We start from the raw sequence: 20,627 nt of genomic DNA, 5'->3' as shown, positions 1-20,627 counted from the left end.
TCAGTAACAACCTGAGAAGCGCAAACTCAATGCATTTGTGGCTTTCTCCCAGGGCGGCTCCAAAATTTGGGAGAGATGCGTCCTAAAACGGGCAGGCTCCAGGCAGCGCGCCGCAGCTCAGGAGCGCAGGCCTGGGGCCCCTGCAGCCTGTCGGCTATTATTAGCTGCGTTTGTAATCCTCAGCGACTGCACCGGGGCTGACGGGCAGCGCGGAGGCAGGCAGGCAGCCTCCGCCTCGGAAAGCATCGCTGCTGGCTTGTCGGACCCCCCCCGGCAGGCCGAGTGCCCCCATCCGCGTCCCGATGCTCTGTAATGCGTACGAGCGAGCTGTGAGCCCGGGCTGGGGCGGTGCGTCTGCCTTCGTGTGCTGGTGCCTGGGCTCTTCCTCATTTCCCATCTTCTTCTCCGGGACCTGAGCTTCGGTTCGCTCCTTGCCCCGGCAGACCCTTTGCTGGGGGGCCAGGTTCCTGAGAGCAGCCCCCCTCCCTCGGTGCAGTGTCCTGGATGTACTGGCCACATCTGTCCCTTTGCGGCATGATTTATCGGTGCCTGTGACTAGAGCGATCGCTGCCAAACTGCAGAGCCCCGGGGCCTGCCTTGAGCTGGCCGGGTCCTATCTGGGCTGGCTCAGCAGAAAATCTGGTGCCTGGCCTGAGCCGGCTGCAGGGCCCGCGCTGCACCCAGCGCTTTCCGAAAAAGCGCAGCAGCCCGTTGAGACAGAGGAGCTTACCCAGCGCGCCGCAGAGCCCCGGGGCTCCCCTGCTCCGCTGACGCCAGCCTCCTGGGGAGACGGCTCTCCTCTCGTCTCAGCATGTTTCTCTTCTCCCCCCTTGGGTCCGAGTCTCGGAGCAGAGGGACTTGGACCTTTAACCGTCTGTGGCCCTTTGGTGAAGGGCTGCCCTTCACCGCGGAGCAAGCGCCCGGGAGCGCTGGCCTGCGCGGGAGCTCGTGGCTGCCGGGACCACGAAGCTTTTCCCCGAACGGCTTTTCTGCAGCGGGTACGCTCCAGGCTGGAAGCGCGTGTAGCCGTGCATGCTGCGCGCGCAGGGCAAAGCGATGCTGCTTTTCCAGCCCCCAGCAGCAGTGGGGGACAGATCCGTGGCTCGGATGCCCGGGCCCCGCCGGCTGGGTGGCACCAGCCCGCCGGCTGCCCGGGCTGGGGCGCCTGCGGGCAGGGGGCAGCTGCTAGGGCAGGTCCAGAAGAGGAGCCGCTCATGCCACGGGGAGCGATTCCCTTCGTCCCCGCTGGCTCCCCTCGCTGAAAAGTTAATTAGTTTGTCACTGTCTGTCCTCGTCACCATCCCCAGCTTGTTAGCGCGCGAGGCGCTTCTGTCGGAGCGCTCCCGAAATTGGAAGCTGTTGGGTGGGGAATGGCAGAGCCGCCGGGAGCTGCCAAGTCCGGTTCCAGCGGGAACCGGGCAATTCCGAATGAACGCTTCGGTCCTGCGTGGAGGCTCCTGAGATGGCCCCTTCCTACCACGGGCCGGGAAGGAAGCTAAGGCAGGAGAGGACAGAGCACCCGCAGGTCCCGCTTCTCCGTCGCAGCCAAGGCGGAGAGTCCCTGGGGCCTTCCTATGGAGAGATCCCCAGTAACAAGCCCAAAGCCAAGCAGGGAAGGGATGTGGAGGAGGGAGCAATGGAAGCTGGCAGGGGAAGAGCAGGGTTTTCAACGGTGGTGCTGCTGCAGGGATGCCATCCTGCCGCGGGATGCCGGGCGGAGAGCGAGCCGGCGGCGCTGGGCCCCGTCCGCGTCCGCCGCATGGCGGGGCAGCTGCGTTTTGTGCGTTATTCTGGGGCAGGACAGATCTCCTGGTGCCACTCGGTGACCCCAGGAAGCACGGCTGAGGCATGCGGTTGCCATCGGCGCGCGAGTCGGGACGGGCTTGCAATAAATCAGTGCTGCTTTCCTCCATCAGCTGGCTGGAGTGGGCCGATTTGCCAAGGACTAACCGCAGCCCATCAGTGCAGGTGGAGCGGAGAGGTTCAGATCACCAGGCTCTGGCATGCTGGAGGGAGCGTGGGTCCTCGGGCCGGGCCGTGGGGAAGTGCCTCGTGCTAAGACACCCCTGGCCACGTTCCCTTCTGCCCCTCGAGGCCAGCTGCACCCACCGGAGGGCCAGCTGGCCGGCCACGAGCTCTGATTTACGGCTGGGCATCCCATAGCCCGGCTGCTCCCTGGCAGGGGTGCCAGGAGGTGCGAGGAGCACGAGCGCAGGCGCCTGGCTGTGCTGTGGGGCCGTGAGGCCCCCTGGAGCAAGGTCAAGTGGGCAAAGGTGAGGAGAAAAGGGGACAAGTTGACCTGGTGATCCAACCAGAGGTGGCCTTGTACTTGGGGGTGTCCACATCCAGCTCAGCCCAGCCAGGGAAGATCGTGAAACCCTGCCTGTCCAGGACAGTGTGCTTTCCTGCTGCTGGTGGGGCTTCCACCTGCCTCTCCTGCAAAGCTTCCCTGCGCAGACCCCTCCTCCCGGGGGCTGCGCGCCCCCCGCCGCCTGCCCTCGGGGCCTTTCTCGTGAGCCCTGAGCATCCCTGTACCGCATAGCTAAGGGCCAAGTCACCCAGCTCCCAGCAGGAAGCAAGCCAGGAGCCCTGGTCAAATTAGGAAGTTGGCACCTCCACCCTCAGATACCTCCTGCCTCCCTTCTCTAGCGCTGGAGGCGAGAAGGCGTCTAATTAGCCTGGCTTTAATTGGCTCTTGGCAGGCTTTGCTGGAGCTGGAGTCGAGCAGGCTGGCCCTGTGCTGCCCCAGGGCTGGAGCAGGTGCTTTCCCATCGCCGCAGAGCGTTTGGGAGGGACGGCGGCGACGCGCGGGGCCTCGTCGCAGGCTCCGCGTCTGTCGCAGGTCACAGTCACCGGGATTCGAGGCTGGGCAGAGTCTCCTGCTGCGCCCTGTAACCGCTCCGACGCGCTCCGGCTGCGAGCGGGTTGCCTCTTGCAGCGGCTCCAAATCAGAAAGCAACAGCGGAGCAAAGCAGGACGCGCGTGGTCTCCCTGGAGGGCGTGCGCGCGTCCTGCCCTTCCCTGCTCCGGCTCTAGCCCGGGGCTAAGGGTGGCACGGGCTGGGGGGGGGGGCTCGGGGCTTGGCTGCGTCGTGGCTTCACGGCCGCTTGTGGCAACGCGAGGCCTTTGCTCCAGGCTCCGGGAGGTCGAGCTGCTGTTTGGCCCTTCCGGAGGCCGGGCCAGGCCGGGGCAGGTCCCCTGGGCGTCTGACCTGCACGGCTGCAGGCCGCAGCTGGAGGAGAAGCCACGAGGGCTCCTGCCTGGGCGCCCTGTGGCTGGGTGGCCAGTCGCTATTGGACACGACACCGTCGGCAGCTTTGGGAGGATAACGAGGCGGATGCTGGTTAACCAAAGCCTCCGCTCCCTGCAGAGGCACCGCGGAGAGGTTCCTCTTCGCAGGGACCGCCGCCACCCGGAGCTGGTTTGCAGCAGCCTCCAGGATGTCACTGGGTCTCAGAGGCTTGGCTGGTGGCCTGAGATGTCCCCCTGCCCAGCAAGGGATGCTCTGGCATTGGCACCTGTGGTGTTTGCTTGCAAGAGGCACTAACGGAAGGGGGAAGCGCTGGACAAGCTGGTTGCTCACGATATTGGGGTGCTGCTCTGGGCTAGGATGTGATGGTGCCGGTGGGGGGGGGAGGGGGAGCTGCGAGGGGCTTGGCCCCAACCGGGGGCTGCTCACCCCGCTGAGGGATGTGCCTGGGCGTCTGCAATCAGACCTCGCTCTGCCCGACCGCTCGCCGGGCGCTGCGTCGCCCTGCGGCTTTGGTCGGGCCGCAGCCACGCTGCAGCTCATCCCTGCCGCTCTTCAGCAGTGTTTTGGGGTGGGCTGGTGGGAGCAGACGGTCCCTGGAGCTTTGGGGAGGCCAGGCCTGAGAAGAGCCTCTGCCACACAAAGGCACGTCCTTCGCCAGGCACCCCGCTCCTGGGGCCGGGGGGACGATCTCCCGGGGCAGAAAAGCAGCTCTTGTTTTATAGCAGCTGCTGCTTTTGCTGCAGGGAAGATGGAGAGCCTCAACGGTGGGGCCGGGGTGAAAGGAAACTGCTCGCATAGCAGCTGCCTCCCTTTGCAAAACTCTGCCCAGCTTTTCTTTCCTTTTTTTTTTTCCTTTTTTTTAAGAAAGCTTCTTCCTTCTCCTTCTCCTTTTCCTCCCATTTTTCTTTTTCTGGCTCGCTCTCTGTCTGTCTGCCTTCTTCGTATTCTCTCTCTCTCTCTTGCAAAGTCTTGCATCAGGCTTGGATCAGAAAGTGCAGCCATAAATGGCAACATACTGGGCCCGGGAGTTTATTCCAAGACAATTTTCTCCCTGCTCTTTGCAGCCTGGGATCTTCGCTTTTCCAGCTGTCGTTTTCCCCGTCCCATCCGTAGACACCAGGGACTCCCTCTGACTGCGGAAAAGCAGGAGGACCCACCAGCCGGACAGCCTCCTCCTATCCCCTCCGAGACGGGAAACCCATTGCTCCGAGGGGTTCGCCCGGGGGGAGTGGGGGGGGGGGGATGGAGGAAGCAGAGAGGAAACGGCCTTGTTCGGCCAGAAAAAAAGCTGAAAACCAGATGACGCTGCGATGGCGAGTCCGAACCCTGTCTCCCTTACAGCAGGGAGCTAAGTTTGGCTCTCCTGCCTGGGAACCTTTCCCTCGCTCCGGGATAGGGCTTTGCGTGGGCTGATAGAGCTTTGGACACACAGAAATGTCTTACAGGTATCTGCTCCTTATCCCAGGATCTTATCCCATCTTATCCCAGGGCTGCAAGCCTTTGCTGGGGTGTTGGAGCCCCTTTCCTCTAGGACTGGCAATGAAGTCCCAGGACTTTGTTGCCCATGGTGGCAAAATCAAGAGCTGGGGGTTTTGGAGGGCCAAGTCCAAGCTTATGCGTCTGAGCCAGGCTTCATTTGGGGCATCAGCACCGAATGAGGCCCTCTGTGGCCAGCGCTGTCCGTGGCTGGAATCTCCCAGGAAGTCTCATCCTCCCTCCTCCTTGACTTAAGCCTCAGCTGCTGCAGTCAGATGAGTACACAGGCATCTCGGTTGCTGGCTGCTGAAACCAAAGGGTAAAACTACGTTTCTGATCATCTAACAAATGCTTAAGCTCTAAAGCCAAGACCTGTCAAAGGACAAGACAGATGTATCGTTGCGTTAGTATTTAAGGTTGTCGGATTTGGACACTGAGGTGGTGGGTGCTGGTTTTGGAAAGAGGGCTGTGACTCTGAGGCAGGTGTTGGCTGATCGCACTTCCCATGGCCACCCTGGGAACTCAGTTCTCCCGAGCTTGTTCCTAGCTGACTCCGCTCTGGGGTGAGTTGTCTAACTTCGTTACCAGTCCCCTCCTCGGTGGCCCACGACCCTCCGTGCTGGCCTTTCTGAAGCCCTCAGCAAGCGTTGGAGACCAGGCGCTGTTCAGATGCGCGTGTCCCCGGCACGGGAGCTGCCGCCAGGTCTGGCAGGTTTGCAGGCGGGCGCGGGCTGGGAGCGCGGGGGGCCGCGCCGGGTGCGTTCCCGGGCCCGCGTGGCCTTGGGGCCGGGCAGCTGCAGGCTGCTGCCTACCGCGTCGCCTTCCCGAAGCCCGCGGCGCCGCGAGCTTTGTTTGCTGCAGCAGCTGGCCTGGGCGGCCCGCGTCAAGCCTCCTCCAGATGCTCGCGGATAATTCGCGGCTGCCTCCCGCCGGCCCGCAGCGCTTTTCGCTGCCCTCTCTGCCGGGAGGTTTCCTTGTTAGGCGAGCGCTCGCTCACACAGAACGGCGGTCGCAGCGCTAGGGTTCTTGCTTCTCCGGCAGCTTGTGCTGCCGTCTGGACCCGGTCCACGTATCCCCTCGCTCCCCCCGGTCGCTTGAAACGGTCTCCCCGCGTCGCCTCCGGGCTGCTGCGCTTCGAGCAGAAGCTTGCTCTCAGCCGCGGGGCTACTGAGAAGGCCCCCAGGAAGGGGAACGGGCACAGCGGCACCCACCAGCAAAGACACGACTAAGGAGCCAGCCCTGAAATTTGGGGCCGGTACGCGCGCGTGCGTGCGCGCGTGCAGTTTTTGTCCCTGCCGGCTGTTTTGCAAGCCTGCTGGGAGGCTGCTCCCACCCCTGCTCTTGCTATTTTGTGCCGAGGCCAGCCGGACACGATGTACCCGGCCCCTGCCCACGCGTATCCTCCTCTGCGGACACCGGCCTGGCACAGCCCGGGGAAAGGTTCAGCCGAGAGAAGCGTTTGGGCTGGGGAGAGGGCAGGGAAAGGAAAGCTTTGGCCTGTTTTCAAGGCGATTCTGCTTTCAGAGCCGATGTGGGGCTGAGAAAACAGGCTAGCCCAGAGCAGGGGGGGCGCGGGGGCTTCAAAGCGATGCGACCCTGCGGCCGCGGTGGGGAAGGCAGCAAGCAGAGCGGGCGTTACGGGACCGAGCGGCTCCTTGCCTTTGCTCTCCTCTGCCCCCTCCTCCTGCTAGCCTGGATCTGCTGCATCAGCGTGCCGGGTTGCTGCCTCCGGCCAAGCCGGGCCGCGGAGCCTGGCGGCAGGCGAGACGCCCTCCTTCGCCTCCGCCGGCTCCTCGCGAGCTCCCCGGCCCCGGGGCAGCGCGCCCGCGCGCGCGCGGAGGCGAGCCGGCGAGCACGGCTCCGTGCTGAGCCCGAGCCCAAGGCCTGGCTGGAGCCACGAGCGTTTCGGGGCTCTTTTTGGTGTTCTTCACGGCTGCGTCGCGGCGTGGCTCGTGGACCGGAGGGCAGCTTGGGCGTCGGGGCAAGAGGCGGCTGCCGGCTGCACAGGGAGATTTGCCGGCACTGCCAGGGCTGGGGTGGCTAGTGCAGCACAAGGAGGGCTCGGGAGCGTTTGCCAGCCGCCTGCCCGGGCACGGAGCAGCCCTGCCGCTGTTTTGGGCCGGGCAGGCGCACCAGCAGCCTCGGGAGGGCTTTGGGGGCTTTGCTGGGCTTGGGGAGCAGCAGCAACGTATCCCTGCACAAATGCAGCCCTGCTGCTCCGCCGTCTCGGGGTAACGCAAAGCCCGCGCGCCATGCTTGGCCGCAGGCTTGGAGGGGCACGGCAGGAGGGTTCGGTGGCCTTCCCTGCCTTGGCTCATTTAAAGCAGAGAAAAACAGAGTCCGGGGCTGCAAACACACCTGTGAGAGGTGCCTTGCTCGCGTTGGGAGTTTGCTGAGTTTGGTGATGTTACGGCAGCCTCGGGGGTGGCTCTTGGCGGCGGTGCGGAGACGGCTGACTGCTCTCTTCTCCGTTCAGGTGCAGAGCAGCAACTTGCCCGATGCTTGTGTGTCAACGTGGCGAGAGATGTTATCCTTCGGGCAGGATGGGGATCTATCAGGCTGCCTTAGCGGCGATAAATCAGCTTCTCCCCGCCATGCGGGGCGGCAGGATCTGCGCCAGCCGCGCGCGGTGGCTTTGGGCTGGCGGTGGTCCCTTCCCGTGGGCCAGCGCCGCCGGTCTGGAGCAGCGCCCGGCTCTCTCCTCCCATCCCTGCCGCCGCGAGGTGCCCACGGGTGGGCCGGGTCTGCTTGGGGGGCACGATGGGGCCTGGGGAGGCAGGCAGATGGGGATGGAGCTGGGGCGCAGGAGGGGAAGAGAGGTGCTGGCAGCCGGCTCCGAGCGATCCAGGCAGAACAACGTCGCGCTCCGGCAAGCTACGAGCTGCCGCGGAGCCAGGGGTTCCCAGGCCAGCTCGAGCCACATATCGCCATCGCTCGGCCTCCTGGGCTGCGCTCTCCCCGCTCCGATGAAATGTTTCTTCCTCCGGGTTGCAGCTGAGACACCCTCCTTCCTGGGAGGTGCGGGATGTCTCCCTGCTGGGTGCTCCCGGGTCTCGGCAGGGTGCGAGTGAGCACGAGGCCCCTCCAGGCAGCATCCCCGCTGCTCGCTGGGGCTGAGCCTGTGGAGCCTGCGGCGCTTTGGGGTGCCTGGGAGGCAGGACGGTGCCAAGCCGCGACGGTTCCCCGTGCTGGGCGTGTGAAGCTGCTGGGAAAAGGCAGCACCCACATTTTCTACTTGCTTCTACTGGCTCTTCCACAGGCTGCGTTCTGCCTCGCGGGGGATCCGCTGCCCCCGGCTCGCCGGCTGGAGGAGCCGCCTCCGCCGAACCCCCCGGGGCAGGGCCCGGCGTCCCCACCCCGCCGCCTCCCCGCGTGCCTCTGCCAGCGTTTCCGTGGCCCTGCAGCCACGAAGCGGCTGGTTTGGGTGCTGCCCCCGCTGCCAGCCCGGCCCTGGGGCTGAGCGGGCGTCCAGAGGGATGCGCCCGGTTTGGAAGCGGGGCCCGATATAGCGGTCGCTGCTGGGGGCGGGGGGTCTGGGCGGCGCGTCCCTCCGGGGAGCCCGCGGGCATGGCGGCAAGCAGCAGCCGAACGGCCGTGAGGAACGCGCCTTCCTCGCTGGTGACAAACTAACCTAGTCCCGGGCTCCGGGCTGCGTGCCGCAGGGCCGGCCCTTCGCACGCGCGTGCGCGGGGTCCGTCCGCCTCGGGCCGCGCCGGTCCCTCCGAGCAGCCGGCCCGGCCGCCTTCGTGTCTCCCGTCCCGCGCGGGGCTTTGCCAGGTGCTCGGCTCCGCCGGAGGGAGGCACGTCCGTGGGAGCCTTGCCCCGAGCGCCTGCCTTTTCTCCGAGACCGCGGCGGTCTTTGCTCTCCCCGCTTGCCGTCTGCGTGGCTTTCTTCCATGTGTGCTGCAAGGAGAAGGAATCTGGGCTTGATAAAGCTTGTTGTAGCTTATAAGAGGCGACTTCAGGCATTTCCAAACTTGCTTTGCATAAAAAAAAAAAAAAAAAGGGTGTTGTTTAACTGCTGCTCCTGCCCCTGCTCCGAAGATAAGCCGGGCAATGGGAGAGCCTGGGCTGCCCGGGACCGAGGGGCAGAGCAGGGCGCAGGGGTCCCAAGGCAGGCGAGGGCCCGCGGCTGGGTCCTAGGCGAATCCCCCTCACGCCGGCATCGGTTATTCATCCCGGCTGGCTTCTCAGCGAGGCCGAGGAGGCGCTGAAGTCCCCGCCGTGGCCTTATTGCAGAGTGGAGGTGAAAGGGGAAACCCGTTCTTAGCACATCGAGGTCTTGCAATTCGTGCAAGAAGCAATGAGGACTTGAAAGTATTGGACGCATCTCGCAAGGAAACTGGAAAAACAGGAGCAGAGCAGTATATTTTCAAACAAAATCATCCCCTCCTGCACGCTTTCTGGTGACTTTGCCTTGCTGTGAGCCTTGCCTCCCTATTCTCCATGGATGGTCCCTTCAGCAACATGTGCATCTGCCCGCTAGCCATGTGAAGACATTGGGCTGGGCATACGTGCTCCAAACCCATATGGCTGGTCTCACTCAGCCCTAATCGAGCAGAGTATTTCTTAAAAACTTTAATTTCCTCTTTCATATGGAGAGATTACTTGCAATTCACGGGCCTTCACTGATGCTAAGGCTTAGTGGAGAAGCAGGCCCACCAGAGAAGTCTTCAGAAGGCTAGTTCAGGCCCCAGCAAGGTCAAAAAGCCAGCCAGAAGAAAGCAGATGAACGAACATTGCTTGCTAGTGAGAATCCCTTTGCCCTGTTCCCTGGAAGAGGCAGGGAAAGGGTAACCGGCCCTCGCCTGGAAAGCTCCGGTTTGGCCGCCTCTCTGCCCAGCTGGGCCCTCAGGCCCTGGCCGGGCACGGCTGACTTGGCGCAGTGCCTTATCCTCATGGCTCCTCTGTTTTTAACTCCCTCCAGGAGGAAGATCCAGACTCAGAAAACGAGAAGCTGTTGGTGAAAGAGCCGGAGGATGAGGATGGTGAGTGGCAGACGAGACGGCAGCTTGCAGGGAGGATGCAGGCGAGCCTGAGGGGCTGAAGCCCTCGAGTGCTTGGAGATGGTCTCCTTCCTCCAGGCAATGCAGAGGAGGGGGACCGAGGTCCCAAAATGAAAGGGAAATACGGGCAGAAGCAACCCCCTGGGGCCCTTGCAAGCAACCGGAGGGTGCACTTCTCTCCCCGCTGGTGGCAGGGCCTGGCAGAGGGGAGACGGGGCGAGCGGGTGCGCAGGGCAGGAAAACTGCTGCTGTTTTAATTCCCCGGCTGCCACGGCTGGCAGAGGGAGAGAGGGCAGGGAGGCCAGGCGTGAAGAGCGCCATGCCTCGCAGGCCAGGTAGCGGGGTCCGGCCCTGCCCTGGGGAGCCGTCGTGAGGCCGTCACCGTCTATACGCACGAGCCCCCAGACAGGAGAGCCCGGGAGCCGCTCGGCCCAGCGCCAGCAGGAGAAGCGGCCCGCGATCAGCCCCCGCAGCGGCGAGTAGCAGCCCCTGCCCCGCTCTCCCCATCCCTCCCGGTGCTTCGTGGCACGTCAGCCCCACACGCGCCATGCCTGGGACGGCTCTTCCTCGTCCTCCTTCCCCAAGAGCAGCCCCTTTTTGCCTCCCCCTCGCATTCTGCTGCATCCTTGGGCCTTTTGCCATGGGGAAGGCTTGTGGCTTGGCTTTGTGGTGAAGCTGCCCAAAAAGCTCCTTGCTTGCATCCAGGAAGATCTCTAGGGGCTTTAGCCAGAGCCATGTTTAACTGATTAGTCAATTACTTGATTGGAAAATGATTAATTGACTAATTGGGACGACAACTGTGTTCCTAAGAAAATGAAACAGATGGTGACGAGCAAGAGCACGTCCAAAGGGGACTCTGTCCTCCTGAGCAGCCTTAGAGATGCTGGGACATCCCGGAGGGCCCCTGCTTCGGGGTGGCCGCGGGGAGATGGGAGCAGCAAGAGCCTGGGGCGTTCCCCCTTCCCTGCCCCACTTTCCGCCTGCCCTTTTTAAGGCGCCGTGTGGCAATCCCCTGGCTCAGGAGGATTACGCCTAATACTGTAGAGAAGCAAACTTTAATCCTGGTGCCATGCCCACGAGGTTGGAGGAGCGCCTGCCCCGTTTTGGAGACATGAGCGTGAGGCAAGAGGAGCTCAGGGAGGTGGCCTGGGGGCTGCTCAGCTCCTGGCAAAGCTGGTTTCTGGGACTGCTACAGCACCACTGTGCATCATCCTGATGTGGCTATGGTTCAGGGTGAGATGATGGCCTTGGCCATGGGTCATGGCTAGCCCAGAGTCTTCCCTAGGCATCTGCCGCACACCAATTCCTCTCCTAAATTATTTAGAGCATTTCTTAGATGTTTCAGTGGGACTGGATAAAACGATGCCTCAGTTTGGATTGCAAGGGGTCAATCTCTGTCCTTCCTCTACCGTGTCTCCTATGCGTTATGTAGGTCCTGACCCAGCAGGGACCTCTCACCACCACAGATCTGCATCTGTTGGAGTCCCTGAGCAGATATTCCCCTCAGCTCAAGCGGAGATTTTGGTGATTACCCAAGCAGTCTGTTACTGTGCCAGGAGTGGAGCCCAGGCATCTTGGCTGCTGCTGCTGCTGTGGCCAAACCACAAAAGCAGTCTTCTCCACCCTTTTTGGGCAGTAAGGATTAAATAGGAATTGGTGGGGAGGTGGCAGGTATTTACTGTGCTGCCAGGGTGTGCTGGAGCATGCATGGGGGGCATAGGCAAGCTCCAAAGGGCACTTTCCCCCTTGGAGATGCTGCCTATTCAAATGTTATCCTGCAAGCCTGGGGTCAGGCACTTGCAATGCAGGGAGAAAGATGAAAGACAAATGTTTTCTTTAATATTAACTTGCTGAGGCTCTGAATAAGTAGGTCACCTCATACTTCTGCACTGTTTTTGTAGCCCACGTGAAAATCTTGCCTCCCATTTTCCATTTGTTTTCAGTCTGCAAAGAAAGTTCCTGAGCTTAATAAACAGCCAGTGGTTTTAAAAAGCTGCATGCTGGCTCCTTTTTAACTGCAGCATGTGGGCAGTGAAATAGGTAGCCTCCTCTCCTCCTCCTTTGTTTATTCTTTTCTGGTGGGGTGGCAATTAAACTGCCCTTTTTTTGGACAGGCAAAATCCCAAATCTCAATTTACTTGGCAGAAAACCACGTGAGGGAAACGATCTTAATTGTCCTTGGTATCAGGAAAGCTATGCAAAGGTAATAAAATGGCTCCCGGTCTGCATCAGGGTAAGAAACAGGATGTTACACCCTCTTTTCTTTTTTTCTCCTCTTAATATCTCCCGAAGCAGCAGCCAGCTGAGTTTTTTTTCAGTGCACTTTCAGAGCCACCTCGAGGAGCTGATAAGCTGCAACATTACTGCTTGTTTCCAGCTGGCCAGACTTGTTTGTCTGCTGGTGGTGGTGGCGGTGGGGGTTTCCACCGAGGGAAGCGGGATATGGCCGAGTTGAGCATTCAGGGACGGGGTCCAAGGGCTGGGGTGCTTGCGTTTGGATGCTTATAAAGGTGTTGAGGAAAGGGTTAGCCTTGTTTTTCCCTTAGGAGGCCAGACAACGTTTTAGGATTAGAGAAATGTTCCAGGTCGGTTACTGATCCATTAGGAATTCACAGGGAAGCTCCCCAGGACCAGTGATGCATGGGAGCTGTAGAGAAGAAGGGAGGAAATGTTGTTATCTGCAGGGAGGAGATGTCTGTGAAATCTCTAGCCTTAACTGCTCACAACCCGCTAACATCATGTCACACTGGATGCCAAGCATGTTTTGTACATTGACTCACTTCCTCGGACTCCTGCGGCAATGACCTTGCAGCCTCTGGGACACCCCGGTCCTGTACCTGGCTGTGCAATCTTTGCAGCTTGTTTTCAAGATCTCAAGTTTCCCCACCTACAAAATGGGGCTCTGACTTGCCGATTGCGTGGGAATCCCGCAGGCCTGTGAAGTTTTGGCTGCAGCAGTACATGAGTGAGCTTGGGATTGGAGAAGTCTCTAAATCACGCGGTTAACCCTTGAGAGGGGGAGAAAATCCTTAAGGACAGTGTGAGCAGGAAAATAAAGAGAAGTAATTGATGCTGAGCCCTTCTGGATGTGAAAAGGGGAGAATGAGAGAGGCTGTGGTGCGTTTTTTCAGTAGGGCAGGTGGAGCAGGAAAGACATCCTTGAATGTGGTGCCTGCCATAGCTGTGGTGTGGTCTGGAAGCAGCTTCTCGGGTAGCTTAGGACAGAGGAAGGGTCCATAGGTTACATACAAGTTGGAGCTTTCTCTCCTGACACAGAAGACCACCTTTGGGGTTTTGCTGGTGCCTGGAGCTATCATCTTAGATATTTAGTTTGTGGATAACAAACAACTGTTCAAGTACATGCAGACAATAAGATACGATTCGTCTTCTGTGGACCCCTTGGAAGTAGTTCCGGGGCTCCTAGGATCCAGAGATTCTGTGGAAACAGCAGATGTTTCTATGTGGATATGGAAACGGCAATGCTAGATGGCTTGATGTGAGGCAGCCCAGTCCTGCAGTCCTTGGGAGATAAAGGTTCACAGATAAACAGCCCACAGATAACCAGTAAAGGCAACTACTCAGAGAATCCGCTCTTCCTGGGCTGCCCTTTGGGTTGACCTCCACTCCTGTTGTTTCCTGCCCATCTGCAGGAAGATAAACCAGAGGAGAGATTTTTAAAAGCAAATAGTGCTGTAACAAAATCCGATTGGAAAAGGATCAGCTTTGGCTCAGAGTCCGTGTGCTTCAGCACTCTAATTAGCACGGGGCTGAGACTGAAGAGTCGGAGGTGGGTGGGAGGGTGGAGGAGAACACCCACGCTGAAAGAAGGAGGCCCATTCCTCTTCAGGTCTGTCAGCTGATGTGACACAGAGAGAGACTTGGGCACAGCAGTGGTTGGTGCTGTCGGGGTGGCTTTGGCTCACTTCTGTTTTCAGCCCCAGGATTTGCAGTGTGGCAACCTCCTTTCTTCACAAGCTTTGACAAAGGCTGCAGTTTGAAAGGTTAGGCTGCAGAGAGAGCGGATGGAGCTGACAGGGGCTGTGTGGCTTGTGGCAGCTCTGCTTGTAGCACCCAAAAGCATGGGAAAGGGCCCCGGATGAGGAGGGGGAGAGAGGAGGAATTGATGTCTGGAGCAGGAAAAAGCAGTAAATGTTGCAAGCTAATCAGAGCAGGATTAGCACATCTTGATAAGACAAGATGGACCTGCAAGACTCTGAGTCCAGGCAGAGAAATAGCATATGGTTTCCATGCTTTAGGATTTACTTGTGTCTGAACAGAGCCCATCATGCACAGCAGTCCTCACACTAGTAAAACTTTCACAGCCTTGGGAGATTCCAATGCTAGCTGCAGCCAGAACTCCTGCTGTCCTCTCCAGCCAGCAAATGCCTTGGTCTCCAGGAGACTGTGGACCCAACTGTGATGGAGTCTGCTGGGATGGCATAGCATCTGCGGTGTGTCCTTGGGAGGAGGGGTCAGCAAGCAGTTCAAGGGAGTGAGCCCATTGCAGTTTGTCGTTGGTCTGCAGTGCCTGCTCTCTGGCTCACATTCTCTCCTGCTCCTCTTCGTCTCTTCCTCCCTTTTTTTTTTTTTGCTCTCCAGCTGCAGATGAGACATTCTCCTTTAAGTACAGTCCTGGAAAGCTGAGGGGAAATCAGTACAAGTCAATGATGACCAAAGAAGAACTTGAAGAAGAACAAAGGTAAGTTGAGCTTCCTTTTGCTTCTTGCCCAACACCATCATGTTGGCATCCTCTTGAAGCAGTTGAGTGTGTTTAGGTCTCTCTCTCCCCAAATTACCTTGGGAGACTTGGTCCAATATCTTATCACAACAGTCCTCTCCCACCCAGGAAGATGTGAGAACAAATAGAAGAAATGCTGATTTAGGAGATGGAGACACAGTGGCCGTAGGTTCCTGTGGAGCTGTTCAAACTCCTTTCCTGCATGCTTAGACCAAATTTCCAAGCTGATGCAAGTTGATGTAATTCCTCCAATCCCATAAGCAGTCTGCTGATTTACATCTGTTGATGACCATCTCTAGCTTCTAGCACTTCCTCTTCCTTTACCTTGTGGATGGCCCCCAAACCAAGGATGTGGTTATAGCTCAGCTCACTGGAACAAAGTGAATGATTGCAGAGCTTTGAGTTCACTATGTCTGGGGAAGGCTGGGAATGTCTGTACCCAGGGCTGGCTTCTCAGATGCAATTGTTGGTGAGGTTATGCTGTATAGAGTGCCCAGCAGATAAAAAAGATTATCCATTTCCACTTATTTGCTGAGAAATCTCTAAGGTTTACCTCTGAGCTTGAGCTCTGCCTGAAGGAAGTGCCTGCCCTGTTACCAAAGACCAACTTTCTAACTCAACAATTCCCACTTCCCAGCCTATACCAGGAAAATCAACCCTAACCTTGCACCTTGAGCTGCAAAACCCTTTCTGAAGCTGATCTGTGCTGTCAGTGCGCAGTGACCCTTTTCATGTGGCAGTGTGGGCTCTGTACAGTGCAGAGGGAGTCCTTCAGCCCATGGGCACCCAGAGTCCTTCAGCCCATGGGCACCTTAAGCCCATGCTAAACTGGAGACCACAGACTCTGTGTATGAGGGCTTTTCCCTACAGACAGGCTCTGTGGCAGGCTGTTCCCAAGCAGGCGTGTGCGGCTCCCAACCCTTCTCTTTGGGAAAGCTGCAGAGAACTGATTTCCTAGTGGAAACTCAAGGTAAGCCTAGGAGGTGCTGCCTCCAGCTTCCCTGGTTTGGAGACAGCTTTCTTCCCCTGGGTAACTGCAGGCAGAGGCTGTACCCTCCCTGACTGTCCTTGCAGAAGGGCTGAGGGACCTGATTCTCCACCCTGTGGTGACCACCTTCTGACATGATTTGGGGAAATTTGTGGCCCCTTACATTTGATACTGTGGTTTGGATACCATGGCAACCTGCATGATATAAAGGCTTAACACAGGTGAAGGGGAAATTTGAGTACAGCAGGGTGAAGGCAAGGACAGGGGGATTGTATCTCGTCCCTGGATCAGGTGCTCTCCTGCTAGGCAAGCCTTGCTTCAAGGCCGTTGTACTTCTGGCTATCGGGTGTTGGAGGCTGGGCTAATTGGAGTTTCTCTGCATGGCTGTGTGCAAGGGCAGTGCAGTAGGCAGATCTCAGCCTTCCCTCTCAGCCTTCCCTCCTCAGAGGGTTGTGGGGTAGCAAGTGAGGCCTGCTGTATTCCCATGAGCTCAAAACATGGGAAGTGTGAGTGTTAGCTAGCAAATCTTGGACCTGAGAGACCTTTCCAAAAGAGCTTCTCAGAGCAAAGAAAGTCTCTTTCCCCTTCAACCCCATCCTGAACCCACCCAGAAGGGTTGTGCAGGGCTAAAGCATAAATCCAGAAGCCTGCCAAAAAACAGATTTGCTTGCTAGTGGAGCAGTTGCAAGACTGAGTAGGGAGGATTTTTGCCATGGCTTTTCCCCTCTGAACTAATCTTTCTTGGAAGGAGCCAGTGATTTCAAGGTAGTCATCCTGACAGCTTTCCTCTGGGGCCAGACAGCAAGGGATAGTGTTTCCACCTGGAGAGAGCGAAGAAGCTGCACGTGAGCCTATCACCTTCTAATAGCCTACAGACCCTCCTATCCCTGCTGCAAAAGCCCTATGTCCTGTTCCACTAGTGAAGGAGCTCCTCAAGAAGGAAGCCAGCAAGCCTGAGTCGGATGCTACTGGGGTGTAGGAAAAGACTAGCTTTGCCAGATGATCCATGGCTTGACAGAAACCCTGGCAAATATCTATTGTTGCTTCGATGCTGGGGCATTAGGAGCCTGTGGGGGAGCCTCATTTGTCCCTGTTGGAACCACCCTGCTGTGTGTCAAAGCCATGGCTGACTCGAAGGGCTGTGCTTCACGCTGAGTGCCGTGCCTGCACCCCAGGCAGTAGTACGGTGTGGAGGCACTGGGGCTGGTGCTGAAACGAGCTAGCTTATTCCTGGAGTGAGCTCAGGAGGCCGTGCAGGCTCCATGCAGGCTGCTTTAACTAGCTGAGCCAGCAGCCCGCAGCATTTCTCTCCGCATTGAACCTGTATGACTTTCATGTCAAGCAACGGCTTCCCTTTCTGCCCTGGCTTCGAGGCTCACAGCTATCCTGGCACCTCAGGCTTCACCTGCCTTATAGCACTGCTAGGAGCAAAGATTTGCAAGGGCTGTGAGCTCTGGGGTCAGCAGCTGAAAGGAGATCTGGCTGCTGCTGGGTTGACTCTGCATTTCTAGCATCAGGAAAGATGTGGTTTGCCCTCTTCCTTTTGGTTTGTCTTTATTGTACCTGAAGTCCCTAACTTGTAAAACACTAAGCAGGTCTGTTAGCTTCGTTATGTTTTCACTCGGAGAGGGTGGCAGTGCAATGAACTGAGTGAACGTGAAAGAAACCCACAGGGCTCAGTGGGAATCACTTTTATGGATCCTGCTTTGCACTGATACAAAAATCTACCTGGAACACACAAATTCAGACCAGCCCTTTCCCACCAGTGCCTCCCTCCAAGCCAGCTGAGCAATTGCTGCTTAAGGTGTCAAGGCCAGGAGACCTGCAGGGCCTCAGGATGGTTCCTCTGTGGCAATAAATGCTCCTGCTTTCAGCCTGGGGGGACTCTGGCAAGAGGCTGGTGATGGACAGCAGTGGGACTGATATGTCATGCTCTGGACTGGGGCCTGAGGGTGGTGGTGGACCCTTCCCAGGCACATGGGACCTCCCAGTCTCATGTCAGTCTGGAGCAGTCCCAGGATGCAACTGTTTGCGTCGGACTTAAAGACAGTGTGGTTGCCTTGGGGTCCCTTCTGAAGCTCTCAGCAACCTTCTGTGGCTAAGGGCCATTGGCAGGCTTTTATTTTTTTTCTTTTTTTTTTTTTCCTACTATTCTCTCTCTCTCTCTCTTTTTTTTTTTTTTTTTTTTGTCTCTGTTCTGTATTTGCGTTGTTTGTTTCTTTAAGGCAACTTTGTGGATTTTTTTTGTCTTGTTTTGTTGCTGGCTTATTTCCCTCTGCCTTGAATCTTTCCTATGGCATCAGCAACTTTTCCTTCCAGGCCTCAGAGGTGGTGTAAGGGTGCAGGGCTGCTGCCAGGTAAGGCGCTCACTGGGCGAGCTGAGCTCTGTCCTGCACCTCGCTCCCTCCATGGTCCCATTCCTCTCCCTGACTTCATGCACCCACCGCTCTCCTGCAACCTGACTGTGCTGCTGTTCTGCTGTGACCCAGGTTTGCCACCTTTATGTTGCAGGATTGAGCTGACCTCTGATTTCACATCTCTGTAGCAAGTACCTTAGTTCCTCGGCCACAAACATTCTTGCAAATCTTTTTGGTAAGGATATGATGTTTCTTAGAAATAGTGGTACCACTGATAACATCTGCTAATGTGTCTTTTGCTTTTGGGTTTCTTTTCCTGAGGGAGGGTTTGTTTCTGAGCTGCAGTTGACCACCTGACCCACCTCCTTCACAACCTCCTTCCCTCTTCCCTCCTCATAACAGATTAATGAGTCTGCTCCCCTCTGCCTTCATCTCCCCTTCCATGAGCACTCCAAAAGGACCTGGGGGAATGAGGTCTCTCACATTTGTATGCTTACCTTTTCCATGTGGATGCCTGAGGTTAGACATTGCCAAGACCACTCCAATTTTCTGATTTGGAAAATTGGGGCCACGGAGTGAGCTGACAGAAGTTAGTCCTAAGGTGTGTAGCCTAAGTTCAGAGACAAGCTTTGTATTTGCTTTTAGCCTAGCACTGTTAGCCCTCCAGTTTTTCCTTAGACCAGCAGGTACTTTGGTGAAACAGCTTAGAAACAACAATTCCCAAAAATCCAATGACCCTTCCAGATCCCCTGGAGGCTACCTATGATCGTACATGTCATCAACAGTCCATAGCTTTTAATCTGCAGACTACTGATTTTGGAGCTGCTGTTGAAAGATTTACTTGCTTTTTCCAGGAAGATCTACTGGACTTCAGGCAGGAGTGGACAGATGGGCAGTAGAATGGGTTATTTAACCAAAAACCCATTTGGCTCTAATCTGCATCACTCCAAAAGCTGTGGTTGTCTTGGCTACCATTTGCTGAAGTCTTGTGGCTTCCAACAGAGGCTAAATCTGGATGAAAAGGAGAAGAAATGTGACCTTTACTAAGTGAAGCAACTTCCTGCCTCTGGTTACTTGAGTCTTAAAAAATAGAGGGACTTCTCTGTAAGGAGGAAGGGCAGTAGCTGTGGTTGGCAAGTGTATCTGCTTGGGTTATAGCTATGCTTGATCACACCTGGTAGATTACTAGTAGTTTCAGAACAGAAGCACGTATTGTTTGCTCCCTTGGGGAAGAAAAATAGTCTGGGCAGGAAAGGGAAGGGTGCAGGGGAAGGATGCAGCTTTTAGTCAAGCCAGCACAGCATTATTTCCCAAATCCTTCTCCTCTGCACCTGAGGCTTTTGGCCATCCATTGTCAGCTGTAGCTACCATACTGCAAAGCACCGTCTCAGACTGACAAACTTGACTTGTAACAGTGCAGCTTGCCCTGGTTCAGCTAGGGAGGAGTTGTATAGGCACAAGATACAGTCTGTAACTGCTGACCACTCTGCAGTCTGTAACTGCTGACCACTCGGTGATGCTGCACTGGCTGGGGCACCTCTGTGCAGATGGGAGAGGAAGAGGAAGAGCTTCTCAGTGTGCCTTCAGGACCTGGCTTTCATGGATGGATTGAAGTGGTCTGTGCCAGCTGCTTTTCAAGCCTCTTTCAAGGTTTGAAAGTGGTCAGTGATTTTTTTTTTCTTTCAGTTAGCAGGGAAATTTTTTAGGACTTTTTCAAGCCATGACAACTGCAACAAGGCTGCACTTTTACTAAAGAGAAAACAATGAGGAGTGATTCGCTTGGGCCTTTGCTTTCAGATCTTTCTTTCCATGGAGCAGAATGGTTCCTGCCCATGTCTTGGTTGGCCTTGGTAATGCCAAGGGGTCGAGCTGTCTGTGCTCTGTGCTGGCTACTCTTCCTGGGACAGGAGAAAGGAGAGCTGATCCTATGTGATGATCTGTGGAAAGGTCTCTTCTCTCTGTCCTCTCTCTTAATTCTGTGCTTTAGGAGGAGGCAAGGGTGGAAAGCTAGAAACAGCCCTGTGGGTAGGAGATAGAGGTGAATCTCTGGGGTGAGAGAAAGGGCCCACAGCTGTGTTTCCTGAATGGTCACCTTCGCTGGCCATCGTGAAGCCACTGAGATGCTTCTCATCCCTGAGTGGGCTGCACCACTAGGCAGGGGCCACATGTTTGCTCCATACATTTTGGGGAGAAAAAATTATGGTTTTGTACACCCTAACTAGCACTGGGAGTGGAGTGGAAAGGGAGAGCTACAGAAAAAGGTCAGGAAAGCCACTGAGCCTGCATGGCCTGGCTGCAAGAGGAAGAAATCCCTGTCATCTCCAGAGCTGGACAAAATCCTGCCCCAGTGGCTGGCAGTGCTGAGGGTCCGGACACCCTCTGCTGTGCCTCACAGACCCATTGAGCAGGATCAAGCAAATGGCACCAAACTGCTCATACACACTCCACCGTTTGCAGGTCCATTCGTGGGATGGAGCCAGTGAACTCGTGGATGAGGTGATGCCCAGACCACAGTCCAGCTTCTGTAAGATGGAGGAAAAGGACAGTTCCCTTGGCTAATGGGCTCTGTTCCCATATTCAGCTGACTGAATTCAGAAACAAATTCTCTTCCTGATTCCCGATTATCTCCTCTCTTCCTGTGGCCAGCCTTGAGTGGGGTGAGAAAACAGTACTTTAATCTAGGCTAAACTTAAGCCTGGGGCTGAATTGCAGATTGGAATTCAGACAAGAAAATGGGATGGGTATAGATGTCAACCCAGTTCTTGGGTGTAGTTTAGCAATGCCTTCTCCCCAGCTGGATTCACAAGAG

The 20,627-nt window shown here is 57.0% G+C and overlaps 1 protein-coding gene across 3 annotated transcripts in view; it reads left to right on the top strand.

The window, feature by feature from the left end:
• MXRA7 (matrix remodeling associated 7) overlaps nt 1-20,627 on the top strand; it is a 33,216-nt gene that overhangs the window by 1,228 nt on the left and 11,361 nt on the right. For 2 of the 3 annotated variants that reach the window (XM_062591373.1, XM_062591374.1), the window contains exons 2-3: nt 9,657-9,717; nt 14,335-14,434. In XM_062591373.1, coding sequence (XP_062447357.1) covers nt 9,657-9,717; nt 14,335-14,434 — 161 coding nt within the window. Of the gene's footprint in view, nt 1-9,656; nt 9,718-14,334; nt 14,435-17,972; nt 18,054-20,627 lie in introns of all 3 variants that reach the window. The other variant, XM_062591375.1, reaches the window with a different exon arrangement.

The sequence above is a fragment of the Rhea pennata genome, chromosome 19 (genome assembly GCF_028389875.1).
Source record: "Rhea pennata isolate bPtePen1 chromosome 19, bPtePen1.pri, whole genome shotgun sequence".
NCBI lineage: Eukaryota > Metazoa > Chordata > Aves > Rheiformes > Rheidae > Rhea > Rhea pennata.
The sequence above is the reverse complement of the archived record's forward strand: the minus strand, read 5'-3'. Positions and strand labels throughout refer to the sequence as shown.